The following is a 20,082-nucleotide window of genomic DNA, read 5'->3' as shown; positions in this document are numbered from 1 at the left end:
CTGAATTCAAATCTTATGTCTGATACTAACTGTGTGACCCTGGACAAGTCTGCCTCAGTTTCCTTATCTTTACAATGAGAATAAAAGTTGCATCTATCTTCCAGGGTTATTGTAAGGATCAAATGAGATAAAAATTGTAAAATAAAAAGCCCTACTACAAATATAAATGTTAACTATCATTATTATCACACATAATGATAAATATCATATATAACTATCATTATTATTATACAAAATCCAGCCTTCTATGAGGATAATTAACAATAAAGATATGGGGGGGGCTGTTTCCCTCTTGTTTTGCTTCTGGGTTCTCTGCCAAGAATGATCTTTGAACTGGAAAGGACAAAAAAAATGTTTTTAGAAGGTTGATATTCAAGCTGATTTGTCCATAGTCGGAGAGCTCAGATTACTGGGTCCTGATGAGTTGAATCCTAGGGTATTAAAAGAACCAGTAATGCAATCGTTGAGCTATAAAAAATTGCAGATAACAAGAGAGACCATAGGTCCAAGGTTTTAGAGCTGAAAGGATCTTAGGAGGACATCAGTTCTAACCCTTACATTTTACAAATGAGGAAAGTGAGGTCTAAGAAGGTTCTGGATTACATAGATAGTCTCAGAGATGGGACTGCATTTTATCCCAAACCTCAGATTACAGAGCCAGTTCTTTTTCCAGTATGGAGTTGGACTGGAAAAAAGTGGATATTCTAGTTTTTAAGGGGGGGGGGAGAAGAAAGCAGGATGTAAACTATTTGTCAATGAGTTTAACTTTGATTCTTATCAAAATTTTAGGATACTATTATTAAAGGGATAGTTAGTGGATATTTAAAAACAGAAGAGATAACAAACAAACCTGTGTGTTTTCTTTGAAAATAGATTCTTTTTTTTTTTTTGCAAGGCAATGAGATTAAGTGGCTTGCCCAAGGCCACACAGCTAGGTAATTATTAAGTGTCTGAGACTAGATTTGAATTTGAATCCTGACTCCAGAGCTGGTGCTCTATCCACTGAGCAACCTAGCCGCCCCCAAAAACAGATTCCTTTTTGACCAGGATTAGATTTAAGAGATCAGGGAAATGTAAATCTGTTTCATCCAGAGTTTAGCCATACATTTTAGTTTGATAGAGTCTTTCCTTATATTTTGATGGAGAAATTGGAAAGAGATGGATTAGACGATAGTATAGTTAGGAAGACTTTGAATTGTCAGAGTAGTGATCAATGAGAAACAGTAGGGTAGAGGAAATGGAAAGCAGGTCTCAAGACTAGAGTGATTTAAATTCACTTGTCTCTGACACATATCGTGTGTTTGATCCTGTGTCAAGTCATTCAGCTGCTTAGTAGTCTAGGCCAGAGGTTTCCAGTACCTCAGTAGGTTGCACGCAATCCTATTACACTTCTGTGAGGCAGAACCAGATTAAACTATGATTGGGAAATATTTAAAAATATAAATAAACATATAATAGAACATGGATAATGTTAATATGTGGTTCTCTAAGCCAATATGTGGTCCACGGTGATCCTTAGGTACAGATTAATGATTCCCAATTTTTATTTTCTTTGACACTATTGGTCTAGGAAATTTTCTAAGATTACTTGCAGAGACGGTACCAAACAGCCCTGGCAAAGGGAGTTTCCTAACAGGAATTTTCTAATAAAATTAAATTTATTAAAGAGAAATGTGAACCCTTATATTTTGGTTAAAAAAATTTCCCAAGTCACCAAATGGGGGAGGTATAGTTAGAGAACAGTTTCAAAAATATTTTGGGGTTTTGATGTACTACAAGGTCTTCTGACTATCCATTTTAAACGCTCTATCCTTGAAACTCAAAATCCCATTCTATTTGGACTTCCCTATCCAGTTCTTTTTTAATCTTAAAAGTATTTTAGTTTTTCCTTTTATTCCTCATATTAGGTTGTAAGGTTTTTTTTTTAGATTTTTGCAAGGCAAATGGGGTTAAGTGGCTTGCCCAAGGCCACACAGCTAGGTAATTATTAAGTGTCTGAGACTGGATTTGAACCTAGATACTCTGACTCCAGGGCCAGTGCTTTATCCACTGCGCCACCTAGCCACCCCGGTTGTAAGTTTTTTGAGGACAAAATCTATCTTGTTATATTATTAGAGAAATAGTGGAGCATGGTAGATAGAATGCTGGATGGAGAGACAAGTGAATTCAAATCCTGCCTATGACATGTACTCAATATGTACAAATCTCTGCTTCTCTTGAGTGTCAGTATTTTTTTTGGCAAGGTATTGGGGTTAAGTGACTTGCCTAAGGTTACAAAGTTAGGTAATTATTAAGTGTCTGAGGCCGGATTTGAACTCAGGTCCTCCTGACACCAGGGTTGATGCTCTATCCACTGTACCACCTAGCTGCCCCATCACTATCTTCTTTAAGACAGTGATGATAACATGTACCTCATTGAGTTATTGTAACAACTAAGCTAATGTATGTAAAAGGCTAAAGCTCAATGTCAATAGTATTTACTTGGATATTTGAATCCTTAACACAAATTATTAGTTCATTAATTAGGTAGTTAAATTATTGTTTTTGCCCATAAAAGGTGTTTAATAAATGTTTGCAAAATTTAATTTAAAAAAATCATTGGATGGGTTTTCAGAAAAATCATCTCATAAAGTTGAGTGCATACAATGAGTTTGTATTAGTCCAGAATGGTTGTCAAGGTTATGGCTAGAAAGGATCTGTCGGAATTACCATCACAAGAAGTTTCTATTTCGTTATCATGGTGGATTGCTTAGTGTCCCTTCTCACTCTTGATACTCCTTTGATTATTTCTTTGTACTGATCCAGGAATTTGTCATAACTGTGTTTCAAGTCAATATAACACATTTTCATAAAGTCTATGAAATAATTCAACAAGGGCAGCCCAATGATTGGTCTTGGAGGTGATGTTATTTTTAAGATTCTTGGGTAGGTGAGTTTTCTGTCTCTGCCCTTAATCCCAAGTACCTGCTTAAGTGGTATCCGAAATTCCCTTAGTCAGTGTACAAAGCCTTTCTCATTTTGCAATGGTGGGGACTGGGAAGGAGAGAGGAAAGGACATTGGGGATATCCCAAAGCAAACTTCACTTCACCCTAGTGCCTGGGACTGGGCTTTTTTTTTTTTTAAGTACAAAATTTACCATGACCTTCTGTGGGGCAGAAACTCCCAGAGCTTAGCTTTCAGGGTTTCTCCAGAATTATGTTAGGGGAAGCTATTTCTCAGCCTTTCTGTAGTTCTCTAAATTTCCACAGAAGGATTTTGTGAAGCCCCTGGCTTTCTTCCTCACTTCTTTCCCAATTACATTTAGCAAACAGGGTTCTCAACTTTGTATTACTTAAATACAAAACTATAGCTAACAGGAATGACAAGCAAACAGCAGACTTGCAGTATCATTACATACCAGCCATTCTGAAAAGACAAGAGAAAAATAGCCCCTGTCCTCAAGGTTTCATGTGGGCAGTAGTTTTAAACCTCAAAGGACCCACCCCCCATCTCTATTCACAGAACTAAGCTGCAGGGGAGCTCTGCCACTTAACTAGACATAGGACCCTCCCTCAAGGGGCTGTCAGTGTAAGCCAACTACAGACTCCTACAAAGAAACAGGAAAAGACATTCAAAATTGGTATGTAGAGAAAAAAATTAACTTTGCAAGATTGTACACATATGCTTTTGTGAAATAATGAGAAAAGAGTGTTGATTACCTGGGATGAGAGTGGAAAGAGCTATATCTCATCTGTTTTTCTGTCTCTATTGCTCTCTTACTATGTATATACAGGGTCACACAGGTTGTAAGTATCAAATTTGAACTTGGTTTTTCCCCCTCCAGGTCTAGCACTCTATCCATTGATCCACTTATAAATATCTTACAACAGCCTTATAAGGTAGGTCCCACTAAATATCCCTATAATACAATTAAAGAAACTGAGGCAGGCAGATGTTAACTGATTTGCATAAGGTCACACAACTAGTAAGTATCTGAGGTTGTATTTGAATTCAAGTCTTCTTGACTCCTGGCCCAGTGTTTACCCACTGTACCACCTACCTGCCTTAAACCTTGTTCCATCTTGTTTATGACTTTAAGTTTACCTAGATTTCATCACTGGGTGAGTCAGGACTTGTCCTATGGGGATGGAAGCCTGGAGAATGTTAACTCTTCACTATTGTTTACCTTTGGAGAGCATGATTCTCTGAAAGCTAAAAATCCTAAGTTCCCATCCTCATAGGGGAAGCATATTGAGATTGAAAGAGTAGACTTAGAGTTATTTTCATCACGGGAATGGGAAAAATCATATTTTATGTATGTGTATATGACATACACTTATTTCACAAGCTTGTGGGGAATCTCAAGAGAGATAATATTTGTAAAGAGTTCACAACTTAGAGTGCTATATAAATATAATTTATTTTTATTCATTTGGTCCAACTATCTCCCTCAAATGGGGGTGCCACTAGGTCAAAGGTGAATTTGAATGGCTTAAGGAAAATACTTCTTCAAACAACTAGAGAAACAACCTCCCCAACAAATATTTAAATTTGCCCCACTGATAGTGAATTTTTCTATAGCATGGTGTGATGGAGAGGTGTCAAACATGGGACCCGTGACACTCCTGAGTGTGAGAAAATGAATTAAAAATGTCATTGGGAAATATTTAGTCAACTAAATAAAAATGCAACAGAATATAGATAATGTTAATATATGTTTTTTCCTAAGCCAATAGTGGTCCTTATTTCTATATGAGTTCAACATCATTAGGGTTATGTATAGGAGTACTGGACTTGGATTTGGGAAGACAATTCAAAACAGGATTCAAACTTGGGGATGGGCTCTCAAACTCTTCTGATTTTAAATACAGGATTCCTTCAAGAGCATCATTGATGCTACACACACATATACACCCATACACATGCTGCCATATCATCCACTGCTTACTCCTACTATTCTCCTGAGTGGACTAAACTAAGGACCAGTAATATGGTCCTCTTGATTCTCCTGAGTGCCTTGCTTTTTAAAGACATGAACCTGAAAAGAGAGATGGTCATTTCATTGGCAGCATGTATTTTGGTTGTTGCAATTTTATGATAGCAAGTTTTCAGATTCAAAAAGATGATGAACAGGGGTGGCTAGGTGGCGTAGTGGATAAAGCACCAGCCTTGGAGTCAGGAGTACCTGGGTTCAAATCCGGTCTCAGACACTTAATAATTACCTAGCTGTTTGGCCATGGGCAAGCCACTTAACCCCATTTGCCTTGAAAAAATCTAAAAAAAAAAAAAGATGAAGGATATTTTTACAGTGAATCGGTGCTATAGATCTGTTCATATGGAACCCCACTTGAGTCCTTGAGAGCTTTCTGGATCATATCCCAGAACATGGATATCAACCTTCTAACTCTTCTGGGCCACTTTGCCCAAAAAACCTTATCAAGGACCACATATAGAATATAATATTTATTTCTTACTACAATATCACCCATATTACCAATGAGTTTAATAATAAAACATAATAATGATGCCTGAATGGACTTTGAGAGTTGTGAGCAGCCCATAGGCTGTGGGTTGGATACACTGTCCAAGAGAAAGTAAGAGGCAGCCAGTTAGTTCATAGTGTGAACTAATATCAAACCTGGGGCTCTACTGGCACCTGGAAAGAAATCTGAGGGGCTCAAAAAACAACTTCTATTAATTTTCTCATTAATTAAATAGCCACTGCAGAGTTATTCAATTGAATTAAATTGTCATTCAATTGAAAAATCAGCAAGCATTTATTAATTTATTACTGTGTTTCAGACACTGTACAAAGCATGGGGATACCAAGAAAAGTATATAGATGCACTTCCTTCCTAACATCTTCCCCCCATTCCTGCAAACCCTGCCATGACTCCACTCTGAGGCCAGATCGAGGACTGATGAGTCTTAGTTGTCACTGGCAGTTCCATCCATGCTGTTCACTTCCTTCCTGACTTACTCTCCTTTCTGTTTCACCTGCACACAGATTGCCTTGATCTTATCTCACTTCCACCTCCTCTTGATAGGTTGTCTTCTCCCATTTGAATGTGAGGAAAAGGTGAGCTAGGGATTCTCAGTTGTGGAAGTGATGAGAGAGAGAGAGAGAGAGAGAGAGAGAGAGAGAGAGAGAGAGCATTTCAGGAATGGGAGATAGCCCATGTTAAAACCCAGAGATATTTGGGGAATGAACAAATGAAAGTGATGGAATAATTCTGTACTATAAAAGATGATGAGGGAACCATTTTAGGAAAATTTGGAAGATTTGTATGAACTGATACAAAGTGAAATGAGCAGAACCAGGCTAACAATTTATACAATAGCAACAATTTTGTAAAGCCAATCAAAAGATTTAAGAACTCTGATTAACACAAAAATCTACCACAATTCCAAAGAACTCATATTGAATGAATGTACATGTGCAACTTTTTTTATTTTAAAATGTATTTTATTTTATTTTTCCCCAATTACATGCAAAAACAAGTTCCAGCATTTACTTTTAAGCCTTGAATTCTGAACTCTCTCCCTTCCTCCCACCTCAATCCCCCCTCATTGAGAAAGCAAGATATTTGATATAGGTTAAAATATGTAGTTACAAAAATCATTACTATACTAGTCATATTGTAAAAGTAAACATCCCCCCCCAAAAGAAAATCCTTAAGAAAAATAAAATTAAAGAAAACAATGCTTCAATCCACTCTGTCTTTAGGATGGATAGTATTCTTTATAAGTCCTTCAAAGATCTCTTTGGGTCACAGCATCGCTGTAAAAAGGTAAGTCATTCACAGCTGATCATCCTGCAACATTGTTGTTACTTTGCATATAGCATATTTCCCATTGCAGCTGCTCATGTAAGTTTTTACTGAGAACATCCTGTTCATGATTTCTTATAACTTCATTTCATCTCAATCACATACCACAGTTTGTTCAGCCATTCCTCAACTAATGGACCTCCCCTCAACCTACAGCTCCCTACCACCACAAAAGAGCTGCTATAAATATTCCTCTACATACAGGTTTTTTTCTTGTCTATTTTTCATCTTTTCTTGAATGTAAACCTAGTGATGGCACTGCTAGACCAAAGGATAGGTATGGTTTTATAGCCCTTTAGGTGTAGTTCCAAATTGTTCTATAAAATTACTGAATCATTCCACCACTCTTCCGACAGTACATTAATGTCTCATTTCCCCATATCCCTTCCAACATTTATCATTTTTTTCTTTCCATCCTAATAGCAAATTCAGTAAGTATAAGGAAGTTCCTCAAAATTGTTCCAACTCACATTTATCCTATCAATTGTGAGTTAGAACATGTTTTTTAAAAAATGATTTAAATAGGTAGCATTGATAACCTCATCTGAAAACCTCATCTTTTTTGATAATTTATCACTTAAGAAATGACTTTTTATAAATTTGACTCAATTCTTTATGTTTCAGAGAAACTTGTTTCAATATTTTCCCCCCACAGTTACTATTACTAACTGTATTTTCCTCCATCCTATTCCCCCCATCCCCATTTATCCTATTCTTGTTCTCCTTTCACCCTGTTCCTCTTCAAAAGTGTTTTACATCTGGCTACCCCCTCCCATAATCTTCCTTCCTTTCTATCACCCACCCCACCCACTTTCTCCCATCCCTTTCCCTTTTTACTTTCCTCTTAGGGAAGATACATATTTCTACCCAATTAGTGTGTATATTAGTCTCTCTCTGAACCACTTCCTATGAGAGTATGATTCACTCACTCTTCTCAGCCCCTCCCTCTTCCACTCCACTGCCAAAGCTTTTAATTGCCTGTTTTATGTGAAATAACTTAACCCATTCTACCTCCCCCTTTCCCTTTCTCCAAGTACATTACTCTTTTACCATAACTCCATCTTTTTAATATATTATCCCTTCAAATTCAACCAACAAACAAATTATCAGTATCATCTTCCCATGCAGGAATATAAGCAGTTCAACCTCATTAAGTTCCTTGTGATTTGCCTTTCCTGTTTACCTTTTAATGCTTCACTTGAGTCTTATATCTCAAGATCAAATTTTCCTTTCAGTTATGGTCATTCATTAGGAAAGTTTGAAAGTTTCTCTATTTCATTAATATCCATCTTTTCCCTTGTTCAGTTTTGCTGGATAATTGATTCTTGAGTGTTATCTCAGCTCTATTGCCTTCTGGAATATCATATTCCAAGCCCTATGATCTTTTAATGTAGAAGCTGCTGAATCTTGTGTTATTCTGATGGTCACTCCATGATATTTGAATTTTTCTTTCTGGCTGCTTGCAATATTTTCTCCTTGACTTGGGAGCTCTGAAATTAAAGCTATAATATTCCTGGCAGTTTTCTTTTTTAGATTTCTTTCAGGAGGTGATGTGTGGATTCTTTCAATTTCTACTTTGCTTCTAGAATATCAGGGCAGTTTTCCTTGATAATTTCTTTTTCTTTTCTTTTGTTTGGTTTTACATTTAATTAATTAATTTATTTTCACACTACTACAATAGTCGCAAAAGTAAACATGATCCTCCTTCCCCCTACAAAGATAGAGAAACCTCAAGAAAAAGAAAGTGAGAGAAAAAAAAGCATACTTCAATCTGTGTTCAGATATATTTGACTGACTCTGGAATGGATCACATTTTTTATCATAAGCCCATCAGAGAAGTTGTTTCAATATTTTTTTCCCACAGTTGCTATTTCAACTCCATCCTATTCATCCCCACTCCCATTTATTCTTTTCTCTCTCTCCTTTTACCCTCTCCCTCCACAAAAGTGTGATGAATCTGACTATCCTCTCCCATAATCTTCCCTCTCTTCTATCACCTATACCCCTCCTCCCCTTTCTCCCATCCCTTTCCTTTCCTTTTTTCCTCTAGGATAAGATAAATTTCTATACCCTAATGAGTGTATATATTATTTTTTTCTCTGAGTCACTTCCAATGAGAATAAAGGCTTACTCATTCCCCCCTTACCTCCCCCCCTTTCTACTCCATTGCAAAAGCTTTTTCTTGACTCTTTTATGTGAAATAACTTAGCCCATTCTAGCTCTCCTTTCCCTTTCTCCCAATACATTCCTTTCTCACCCATTGACTCCATCTTTATAATGTTATGCCTTCATATTCAACTCCCTTTTGTACTTTGTCTATGTATTCTCCTTCTAACTGCTCTAATAAATTTGAAGGTTCATATGAGTTATTAGTATCATCTTCCCCTGCAAGAATACAAGCAGTTCAACATCATTAAACTTCTAATAATTTACCCTTCCCATCCACCGTCTCTATGCTTCCCCTGAATCCCATACCTGAAGGTCAGATTTTCTGTTTAGCTCTGGTCATCCCAACAGGAAAGTTTGAAAGTCCCTTGTTTCATTGAATGTCCATCTTTTCCCCTGCAAGAGGATGTTCAGTGTTGCTGGGTAGTTGATTCTCATTTATGATCCAAACTCTTCTGCCTTCCAGAATATCATATTCCAAGCCCTTTAAGTTCTTAATGTAGTCATTGCTACATTTTATGTAATTCTGACTGTAGTTCAACGATATTTGAATTGTGTCTTTCTGGCTGCTTGTAGTATTTTCTCTTTGATGTGGGAGTGCTGGAATTTGGCTATAATATTCCTGGCAGTTTTTTTTGTGGGGGATCTCTTTTCAGGAGGTAAAAAGTAGATTCCTTAAATTTCTATTTTACTCTCTCTTCTAGGATATCAGAGCAATTTTCTTGGAGAGCTTCTTTAAAAAATGAAATCTGTGTTCTTTTTCTGGTCATGACTTTCAGGTGGTTCAATAATTAAAAATTTTTTTATTCATAACGGGATTAAGTGACTTGCCCAAGGTCACACAGCTAGGCAATTATTAAGTGTCTGAGGACAGATTTGAACTCAGGTCTTCCTAACTCCAGGGCTGGTGCTCTATCTACTGTACTACCTAGCTGTCCCCAGGTCCAATAATTTTTTTTTTTGCTTTTTGTACATCTTTATTCTTGTCTTCCTTTTGTTAACTAGTATAGAACTCAGACCTTTAAAATAGGCTTTCACATAGTACAGTTATTATTTCAAAACCATCAAAGTCAAATGAAAGGTAAATCAATTATGTGTTTCAACTGCTGTTAAGTAATATTTTGCAAGCCAAATATGTCTTCTGATGAATTACTTCATTAAAGTCTGAAAAATTCCATAAATAACCACATCCATGTTCACAAATATTCCAATGAATTTGAAAGAAACTTTTTTTCCTGTTCCTAATTATTCCTGTGTTACAAACTTATGATTACTGGCAGCCTCATGTAGAAACAAATGAAATTCAATGCACTAACAAAATATGAAATAAAGATGAATTTGAGGTAGAAGTTGAACAATATTGTCCATAACTTCTTTACAGGATTTATCATTTCTAGTAACCATTATTTCTTTCTAGTTTATTTGTACATCACATCCTCAAGTTGCTTAATGTTATCTATATAAAATCATATACAAAAAACCATAACTAAACAAAGGGAATAGGCAAGATTTTGACATGACAGAAAAGAATTTATTGGCTTTACTTTATGATTGCCAACTTTAATAGTAGCCATAAGGAGGATGCTGATTATAACCATATTGTCCATACTGATGATGGTAGTAAGGCTCTTGTCTGTGCTGCTGATAGTTATTAACCCAGGGTCTTCCATGCCATTGATTAGATCTGTTGTCACTTGGCCAACCCCGCCTGCCATCCCTTCCTCGAAAGTGTCTGTTATCTTGCAACCGATTGCCTCTGTTTCTTTGATTACCACTAGATCTGCTATTCCACTCTTCAACAATTGCAGGGGAATCTGCAGGTCGTTTCAGGTATTCTTGATACTCTTTATCATCTTCTGTGAATCGATTGGCAAACATCTCTTCAAAATTTGGAACAGCATCAGGAGAATCAGTCATTCTGAAAATCTTTTATTGAAAAAAAAATTAGCTAGCTGTGTGGCCTTGGGGAAGCCATTTAACCCCATTTGCCTTGCAAAAACCTCAGGGGCTTAGGGCTGCTATACAGTTTAGCTGCTTTTTTTGGTGCAGAAATCTAAGTCCTGCCGCTGTTCTCAGGCCGCCAACCTCGAGAGCCACTTCCGGTGCTCCCCTTGGCAGCAAGAAGCTCCAATAATTTTTAAATTATCTCTCCTAGAATTGTTTTCCAGGTCAGTTGTTTTTTCAATGAGATATTCCACATTTTCTTCTAGTTTTTCATTCTTTTGAGTTTATTTTTTATTTCTTGACATTTGAAGGAATTATTTTCTTCAGAGAACTTTTGTATCTCATTTTTCTCCTAGCTAGTTCTGCTTTTTAAGGCCTTCTCCTCTTTGATGTTTTGGACTGCTTTTTCCATTTAATCTAAACTGTTTAATATGTTTTTTTCTTCAGTATTTTTTATTTACTTCACCAAACTGCTGACTTGGTTTTCATGATTTTCCCACATCACTCTCATTTCTCTTCCCAATTTCTCCTCTATTTCCTTTACTTGATTTTCAAAATCTTTTTGAGTTCTTCTATGGCCTAAGACCAATTCCTATCTTTCATGGAGGTTTTGGATACAGAAGCTTTGACTTTGTCATCTGAGTGTGAATTTTGATCCTCCATGGGACCAGAGTAATTGGCTATCAACAGATTCTTTTTCTTTTGCTGTTTACTCATTTCCCCAGTCTAGGACCTGAAGTGGGGCTCTGCTTCCAGGATGGAGGATGCACTTTCCCAGACTTTTCAAAGTTTTGGGGCCCTCTCTCAGGGACCTCAATTCCTCCAAAGTCTTATGAGATGCTCTGACTGCTCTACTGGCCTGTGCTCTGGTCTGTGGATCATCACAAGCACTCCCCTCTACCCTGGAGTTGTGAGGAAGGTCCCTGCTCCACAATGGCAGTATCGGGGCTCAGACTCTGATTTAGATCTGAGTATGAGATTGTCCCAGGGATAGTAGAGAGACCTCTGCAATCTCCCCCAATTCATTTACCATCTCTGGGCTGAGTCCTCTGGAAGCAGCTGCTGAGTGGCTCTGCAGCTTTTCAGGGCTGGGCTGAGCTGAGACCTGTGCTGGCCTGGGCTCTACGCTCACTCTGGTGCAGCAGAGTTTTCCTGCTGACCTTCCAAGTTGTCCTTGGCAATCGCTGGACTGAGAGGTCTGGAAACTGCCACTATTGCCACTGACCTTGTTGCCCAGTTGCCTGTTCCTGGATGACTGGAGCCAGTTTGCTCAGGTGCAAGTACTGTGGGTCCTTCCTAACTCCAGTGCAACAGACCCTTCCTGCCAATATTCTTAGTTGTCTTGGGTTGGAAAATTATTTCACTTGGTCTTTTTGCAGACTCTGCCACTTTAGAATTTGTTTAGAGTCATTATTTAAAGGTATTTGGAGTGATTTGAGGGAGAGCTTGGATAAATCTCTGCCTTTACTCTGCCATCTTGGCTCTGCCCCAATATCGCCTAGTCTGTTCACTGCCATGGATAGGGGCGAGGGAAGGGAGGGTGATAGAAAAATATGGTACTCATAAATTTGCAAATGGATGAGTGTTGAAAAACTACCATTGCATGTACTTGGAAAAATAAAATAAAATTTTAATTAAAAAACAACTCATGTTGAAACATGCTACTCACCTCCTGATGGAACTGATGAACTCAGAGAACAGAATGAGTCTTTTCTTTTTTTTTGTTTTCTTTCTTTTCAGACATGACAAATATAGGGATTTATTTTGATTGATTATACATCTTTGAACTGGGTTTTATTTTTCTTGTCTTCTCAAATGGTGAGGGGGAGAATTTGGGAGGGAGAGAGTTCAGAACTAAAAATAAAATTGAATTAAAAAATAAAAACCTTTGCAAACCTTAAATTGATACATAAATGCTAGCTATCATTATTATTATTTATTATAAGACTCAAGTGCCCAAAGAAGACAAGAGAGAATGAGATCAAGGACACAAATAGAAGGTTTGACATTAGCAAGAAGGGTCATATTTTTATCAAAGACTGGAGTAAAGGAAAAGAGAATGTGGAGTTTCACATAGAGAGAATTTGATATATAGAATGAGCATAATGGCTCTGCTGTCTGCAGTAATTACGTAGTGGGAAGTTTCCACCACTCTTTTAATATGTTAACACATACCTTAGGACAGCCCCGATGTTTATATTTTCCTATGGACTTGAGTTTGCATTCAAGGAATGAGTATTCAAATGACCACTTAGACTCTCGGAAGGTTCTAGCTCAGACACAATTAGCCTACCAAAGGATTTTAAGAGACAAAAAAAAAAGTCAGAAAAGAAAGACATTGGCATCATCCTGAAGGTTCTGGTTGCCACAGAATGTAGAGTGTTGTTGAAGGTCCTTCTAATCTTCACTCATACTAGTTTCATGTATTCATTTGGCATAGAAACCCATTACAGTGTCTTTTTCTATATCTTATTGCCCTTGATGGTTATCCATGGCAGTTTTTCAACCTTGAAATATGACAGTGATTCAATCAGTAAGCACCCATTTATCAAATCACTACTTTATAGAAGGCACCTGTGGATATAATTTTTTAAAAAGGGCAAAAGAGAATTTCTGCTCCAAGGTGTTCCAATGGGGAAACAACATGTGAACAGCTATGTACTAAGACACAGACAAAATAAATTGGAGATGATCAGCAGAGGGAATTAGAGGATTGTGAAAAATTTCTTGTAGAAGATGGCATTTTAGCTGGAATTTAGTTGATAAAAGACTCATTGAAGTAAGCTCAGGAATCTTCAAGATTGGAGAAATGTCACCATATTCTCCCTGGAATTCTGCTGTCCCTTTGCCTGAGGTTCTAGTGCCAGTGGAAGAGAAACTTAGTTGCCCAACTCCAAGACAATAATACTAGGGAGAATCTGGGTCCAAGTTATTCTTTGAAACAATGACAGAAGCTCTACACTAGCATGGTGAGTGACATAATGGAAAGAAAACTGACCTCAAGAGTCAGGGGATCAGAGTTCTAATCCTGACTTTGTCACTATTTGTGGGAAATTGAGACAATACTTTCACTCCTCTGGGTCTTCTGAGGTGAGTGACTATCTCAAGGTCACACAGACTATCTCTACTCTGTGATAGGAGGATTACTTCCACTGTAAAACAAGAAAGCTGAATAGTAGGATCATAGATTTAGAACTGGAAGAGGGACTTGGAGACCATTTAATCAAACTCATATTTTACAGGTAAAGAATCTGAGACCCAAAGAGATTAAGAGATTTGGATTTGAAGTCCAAGGATTTTTTAGAGGAAAGTCCTCTTCTGTTATAGCTTCACCTCTGAAGTGTCTTCCAACTTTGATTTTCTGTGGCTGGATAATTTCTAAAGTCCAGTCCAGCTCTGCTGTTTCCTAAGTCTAATTGCAATGGTCCTACCCTTTCTCTTGTTCTTTCTTCCCTTTCCCCTTCAGCTACCATCTCTGCTCTAATTCTCTAGCTCATCTCCTATTAAAGCTAGCCCCGATTAAATCTTAATAACTTAAACCTTTCAGAACACCACATACTCCAGTGAATCTGTGAGCTCTTCGAGGAGGAGGCTCTCTCCACCATTTCAGATTGTAACCTGCTCATCATGTGGCACTCTAAAGTCTAGACTATGGCCCTCCCCTAAATTCACCAAAGCATGTCCACCCAGTGTTCTAGAAGCTTTCCTTGATTTTTTCCTGCCATTGCATGGAAACCAGGAGAACAGACTATCTGCCTGTTCTTCCTCACTCTTACCACATGACAAATCCAGTTTCTCTTTCCATCATACATATCCTTGATGACATTTACATTTACTCCTTTTATTTTTCTTGGAAGATATAGAAAAAGGCTTTCAAAATGTATCCTTCCCAGTCACCCTTTGAGGTAACTGATACAAACTTCATCTCTCTTTTAAACTCTCACTCACCCCATATATCCAATCCTTCACCAATCTTGTCATTTCTCCCAGTGACTCATAAAAGCCCCCTTCCCTCAGCTCATACACCCCCAACCCAAGTTCAGACCCTCATCACTTTTCGGAGACTTGACAGATTAGAAAATTAAGACTGAGAAAGGGTGATTGGTCTGTAGTCACAGAACTAATAAAAATGCAGGTTTCCTAACTCCCAAATCCATTCTTCTTTCAATTATACCGTGTATCCTTTGGTTAGACCTGGATAACTTGGCCTGCCCCCTTTTCTTCACCCCCTTTCTCTCAGCATAGTGTCTGAGGAGTAGAATCCTAGACTTGGGTAGTGATTTTGGTGCCTTTAGTCTCATTCTTTTCTTTAAAAAGATTTCTTAGTAAACAGAAAATTAAAGTAGGATAATGGCCTCAAGCTCTGCTGTGGGAAACCACTTAGAAAGTCAGTGGGAGTGGATGGCATTAAATATGATAATTTTTTTTTTTTAAATAACAAGAGGACCAATGTGCTTTGTTTGTGTCCAGGTAAATTTCTTCTAAATGCGAAAGTGTGCCCTGGTGGTGACTGTTTTTCCCCCTTTTCTGTTCCCTTTTGATATTCTCTAGCCTACAGCCCTTCTCTCCCCCCTCCCAACCCCTCTTGATATTCCTGTGGTTTTCAAACAAGCTGGGTCCCCTACCAGCAGGTCACACAGCAGAGAGAATACCACTTCTTGTTTACTTTTGTATTTCCTCTTTCTTGCTTTTAGTTCAGACAAAGGCTTCTCCACCGACTGGGGAGCCAGAGGGAGACCTCCAAGAGAAAGCAATCCCTAGGGAAAGTCTAGATTTGTGGCATCTTCTTTGCCTTTGGTGACAGATGGATGCATGGTGGAATCAGCCAGCAGGGAGGAATCAGCAGACTTGGATGGGAGACAATTGAGAGGCAACATGCATTTAGTCTGTCACCAGCAGCTGATTCATCTCGGGCAATTCAATTAATTTTAGCAAGCCTTGAATAATCTCCTATTACATTGCCTATAAAATGACACAGTTCCTTCCCCTGCCCTCAAGCAGCTTACATTCCACTGGGAGATATGATAGTACAAATAAGCAGAAGACACAGTATGTTGTGATTGAGGCCAAAGTGATGGAAGCAAAGTGGGAAATCAATTTTAGTTTGAGGAGATGATGACCTTGTGGAGTAGATGGAACCTGAGCTGAATCTGAGGAAGAAAAGAATTTCGCAAGGTATTCTCCCCCCACTCCCCTAAAAAAATACAGAGGCAGAAGACACTATATCAAATCTGGAGAACATCTAGTAATTCATTCAGCTGGAACACACTGTTTGGTTCATGAAGGAAAGAACTCTAAGAATTGTCCAGAAATGGAAAGACTTGCTTGAGAGGTAGTGGGTGGTCCATCATTGGAGGCCCTCAAGAAGAGATTTTTAGGAAAATTTAGGACTGCTATTTTTAGAGATTCCTTTCAGCTGTGGCTTAGATTACATGGCTAACTAGGTCCCTTGCAGTTCTCAAATTCTGTGATTTTATACTTCTATTGATGGTGATATGAAATCTCTGAAAAGGTAGGTAGGGATCTTAAATGTCAAACTCAGAATTTTGTAATCTGGTCTACTGGTAGTAAGAAGCTAAGGAAATTATTGAATGGCTCCAGGCCTCAGTTATATCATCATTAAAATGGGAATGATAATACTCAGATTATAATGATAATACTTTAGACTTATTCAACTTTTCAGTGTATGTTTGATCTCAGTCATGTAGTTTCCTCCTAAAGTGCAAATTCAAGTAATTTGACTTCTCATCTTGTGAGATTCTTTTTCATTATTTCAGATAATTCTCCTTAAATTTAGACCTGGAAGTCTTCCTCTGGACAAGAATTTCTTAACAATTTTTTGTATCAAAGATACTTTTTTGCAGCCTGGTAAAGTCTATATACCCACTGTTGGAAAATTTCCTTTTAAAGCTTTATTGAGGTGTCTTGTTTTTTGTGTTGTATACATTCACAGAGGTCTCTTGTAACTAAGTAAAATATTTAAGTAAAACTAATAATACAGTAATATCATTTGAAAGTATATACAACATTTCATATCTGAAACTCCTCCCCTCCCCCTTTATTTTTTGACTTAATAGAATTTTATTTTTTCCCATTTACATTTATAGTTTTTAACATTCACTTCTGTAAAATTTTCTCCCTCAATCTCTTCCCTCCCCCTCCCCAATACAGTGAGCAATCTGATATCCTATCTATTAAAAAAAAAGCCAAAAACTAACAAAACTATTTTCTCTCCCTTTCTAATCCCTTACCCCATTAAAAAAGCAAATTTCTTATACTGCAAAACAAATTTCCTCAATGATTGTAAGTAAAAATATGTACTCATTCCATGCTCTAAACCCATCACCTCTCAGTCACAAAATGCATGTTTCAGCATCAGTCTTTTGGAACCATGGATGTCATTATATTGATAACAATTCTTATAGCTTACAAAGTTGTTTGTTTTTATAGGGTTGCTATGGTAAACAATGAAATAAGGAGAAACAGGAGAATAATGTTTTTAAACATAGAAGACCAAGTGCCTAAGACTGCAAAGGAAGCCAGTTATATTGAAATACAATTAACAATTTTTTTGTTTAAGTTTAGACCTGGGTTAAGATCCCCCCTGCCTTGGACCTTTTAAACATTTTGTAGGCTCAGTTCTTCCCTGGAGTGAAAGATGACTAATATCAAGGGATATAGAATTTAAAATTACAAGGTACCCTATTAATCATCTTCTAAACCAGTCCCCTTATTTCATAAATGAGGGAACTAAAGCAGTTCCCTCTAGAGAGACCTAAAACTGGAGATGTTAAGTGATTTTTCCAAGATCACACAGGTAATAAGTAGCAAGTTTGAAATCAGGCTCTCTTTCTCTAAATCCAGTCTTCTTTCTACTAGAATCTTAGCTAGCAAAAACTGCAAAAGTGCAACACTCTTATTTACTTTTTATTTTTTGAAAGCACAATCTCTCACAAGAACATATATCATCGTGGAAAAGAGTGGCCACACAAAAGGGAGTACCAATGTGGATCACATTTTAAGCCTCTGACACTGAATAGCTACTGTTGTTTTCTGATGATATCATCAAGCTATTCCTTTTTGTTCCTAGGAAGTGTGCAGACTCTATATCAGGCATACAATTTCTCCCAGTGTATGGGTATTGCCTTGCTCCCTTTTGGTCTCATAAGGCCTGATAGTGTGCCATTGTCCCCAAAGTTAATTCTTGTCATTGTCACTTGTTGCTTAGCTAACAAAATATTGTCTTTTCTGCCTCTTCTGTCTGTGGATGGAGTCTTCAGTCTCTTCCCCATAAGAGGAAACATTCTCATTTTAGGATGAGGTAACCTGATGTCTGAGAAGTTATATCAGAGGCATGACTTGAATCCACTCCTTTTGACTGATGTGCCATCCTGTCTTCCTGCTTTTCTTTTTAATGTCTGTATTGTTATACTCTTATAGCTTCCTTCCCTTACTCATCCACCAATCTTCTACCTCTGCTGTCCTTCTGTACTCTTGTCCACTCTCCTGCCCTCCCTTTCTACCTTGAAGTTAGGTAATATGGGTTAATTCACCTCCAGGGACTTATTGGAAGGTTAGTCAGGGACAAAAGGAGATGACTCATATGTGAAGGTATTTGATTGATCCTTTGTGGTCTTGCATCAGAAATACAGAAGGAATAGATGCTGTTTCTGAGAAGTTCTGAGGAATAGATAAGGGAGTTCAGCTTCAGATGCAGTGTTACTTTAGATTCTCATTGTTTTCAGAGTAAAAGGCAAGTTCATCTGTTAAAAATATGGGTGGGTGAGGTTCTTGTGCAAGGAGAGGAGAGAGGAAAAGTTTAGTAAATGGGAAATAAGATAGGGAGTCAATAAGAGTAGATATATGGTCCCACAAGCAGCAGTAACCCAGTTGAGGTTGTACTCAGGAATTGGCCGATGACAAGACCATGCTTATCGAATGTTCAGATAATCACAAAACCAAGAGTTGTAGCTAGACACATCTGAGATTAAAAAAGAATATGAACAAAATGGAATGATGAACCCAAACCAACCTCCTGACTCTTGCCTTCAGCTCACCCCTGAACCACTTGAAAAAGGAGTGGTATCTGATTTCTTACTTCTCATAACTTATTCATTCTTTAACCCACTGCAACCTCAAGTCCATCTGTGCCACTTTGCTGAAACTACTTTCTTAAAGGATACCCATGATCTTCTGATTGATCAATCCAATAGCCTTTACTTAGCTCCCATTCTCCTTGATTTCTGCAGTATTTGTTACTAATGACCACCCCTTCTTCCTTGATATCTTCTCATTCTTTGGATCCCAGGACACTACATTCTCCTTGTTCTTTCCTTCCCGAGTCCAACAGCCTCCTAAGTAAAACTAATTAGATATCTTGCTGGCACTTCAAACTTGGCATATTCAACTCTGAATTTATTATACTTTTCCCAAAACTCTATCCTCTTTCTAACTTTATTATTTTTGGCAATAGAATTACTCGCCCTTCAGTAATACAAGCTTGAAATTTCAGTACTTTGCATTTTCCTTCTTCCTCATCATCCAAACTTCCAAGTTCTGTCAATTCTACCTCCAAAATAACTCTTGAATCTGTTTTCTTCATTCTATTTCTACTAGCATCTGCCTCACTAAGGCACTCATTTCCACCCACCTGGACTATTAAAATAGCTTTTTCCTTACCTACCTCTTTCCCTGTTTCCAGTATCTCCTCTCTACAATCTCTCCTTTACATTCCTGATGTATAGATTGGATCATGTCACTCTAGCAGTCAGAACTCTTCTGTGGTTCCTATGTCTATTGAATAAAATTTGATCCTGTTAACCCAGTACCTGAGAGTCTACATCCAGCCTTATTGTATCATATTTCTCCCAGTTTTATAAAAATATATATATATGAGTTGTGTGTATACTCTCTAGTCTAATCAAACTACATTACATTGCATACTATATAGGATCTTGCCTTGTTCTTTCCTAACTCTCTGTGCCTAAATGCACTTCTCTTCATCTCCACTGATTGAATTCCTACCTAACTTTCAAAAAGACCTAGATTAATTATCACTTTCTCAAGGAAGCTTCCTTCCCTTGGAAATCATTCTCCCTTCTTCCTTGGCAACTAGCATAGTACTCTGTATCTTTTCTATCTACTTGTTCTATTTTGTACCAT

The 20,082-nt window shown here is 37.6% G+C and overlaps 2 protein-coding genes across 2 annotated transcripts in view; one reads left to right on the top strand and one right to left on the bottom strand.

The window, feature by feature from the left end:
• Positions 1–20,082, top strand: part of BATF3 (basic leucine zipper ATF-like transcription factor 3) — a 32,429-nt gene that overhangs the window by 10,365 nt on the left and 1,982 nt on the right. The gene's annotated exons all lie outside the window — the stretch shown is intronic.
• On the bottom strand, positions 10,378–11,043 carry LOC141511156 (RNA guanine-N7 methyltransferase-activating subunit-like protein). The gene is made up of 2 exons (XM_074220428.1): positions 10,977–11,043; positions 10,378–10,902 (listed from the first exon to the last, which is right to left on the bottom strand). The coding sequence occupies exon 2, from the start codon at positions 10,891–10,893 to the stop codon at positions 10,537–10,539; it is 357 nt and encodes a 118-aa protein (XP_074076529.1). The 5' UTR covers positions 10,894–10,902; positions 10,977–11,043; the 3' UTR covers positions 10,378–10,536.

This window comes from Macrotis lagotis, chromosome 2, assembly GCF_037893015.1.
Source record: "Macrotis lagotis isolate mMagLag1 chromosome 2, bilby.v1.9.chrom.fasta, whole genome shotgun sequence".
NCBI classification, from domain to species: Eukaryota; Metazoa; Chordata; class Mammalia; order Peramelemorphia; family Peramelidae; genus Macrotis; species Macrotis lagotis.
Note: the sequence above shows the minus strand (reverse complement) of the source record. Positions and strands in the feature narration are given on the sequence as shown.

What these genes read in the sequence shown, in the direction of transcription:
- LOC141511156 (XM_074220428.1), bottom strand. Translation starts at nt 10,893, where the DNA reads ATGACTGATTCTCCTGATGCTGTTCCAAATTTTGAAGAGATGTTTGCC.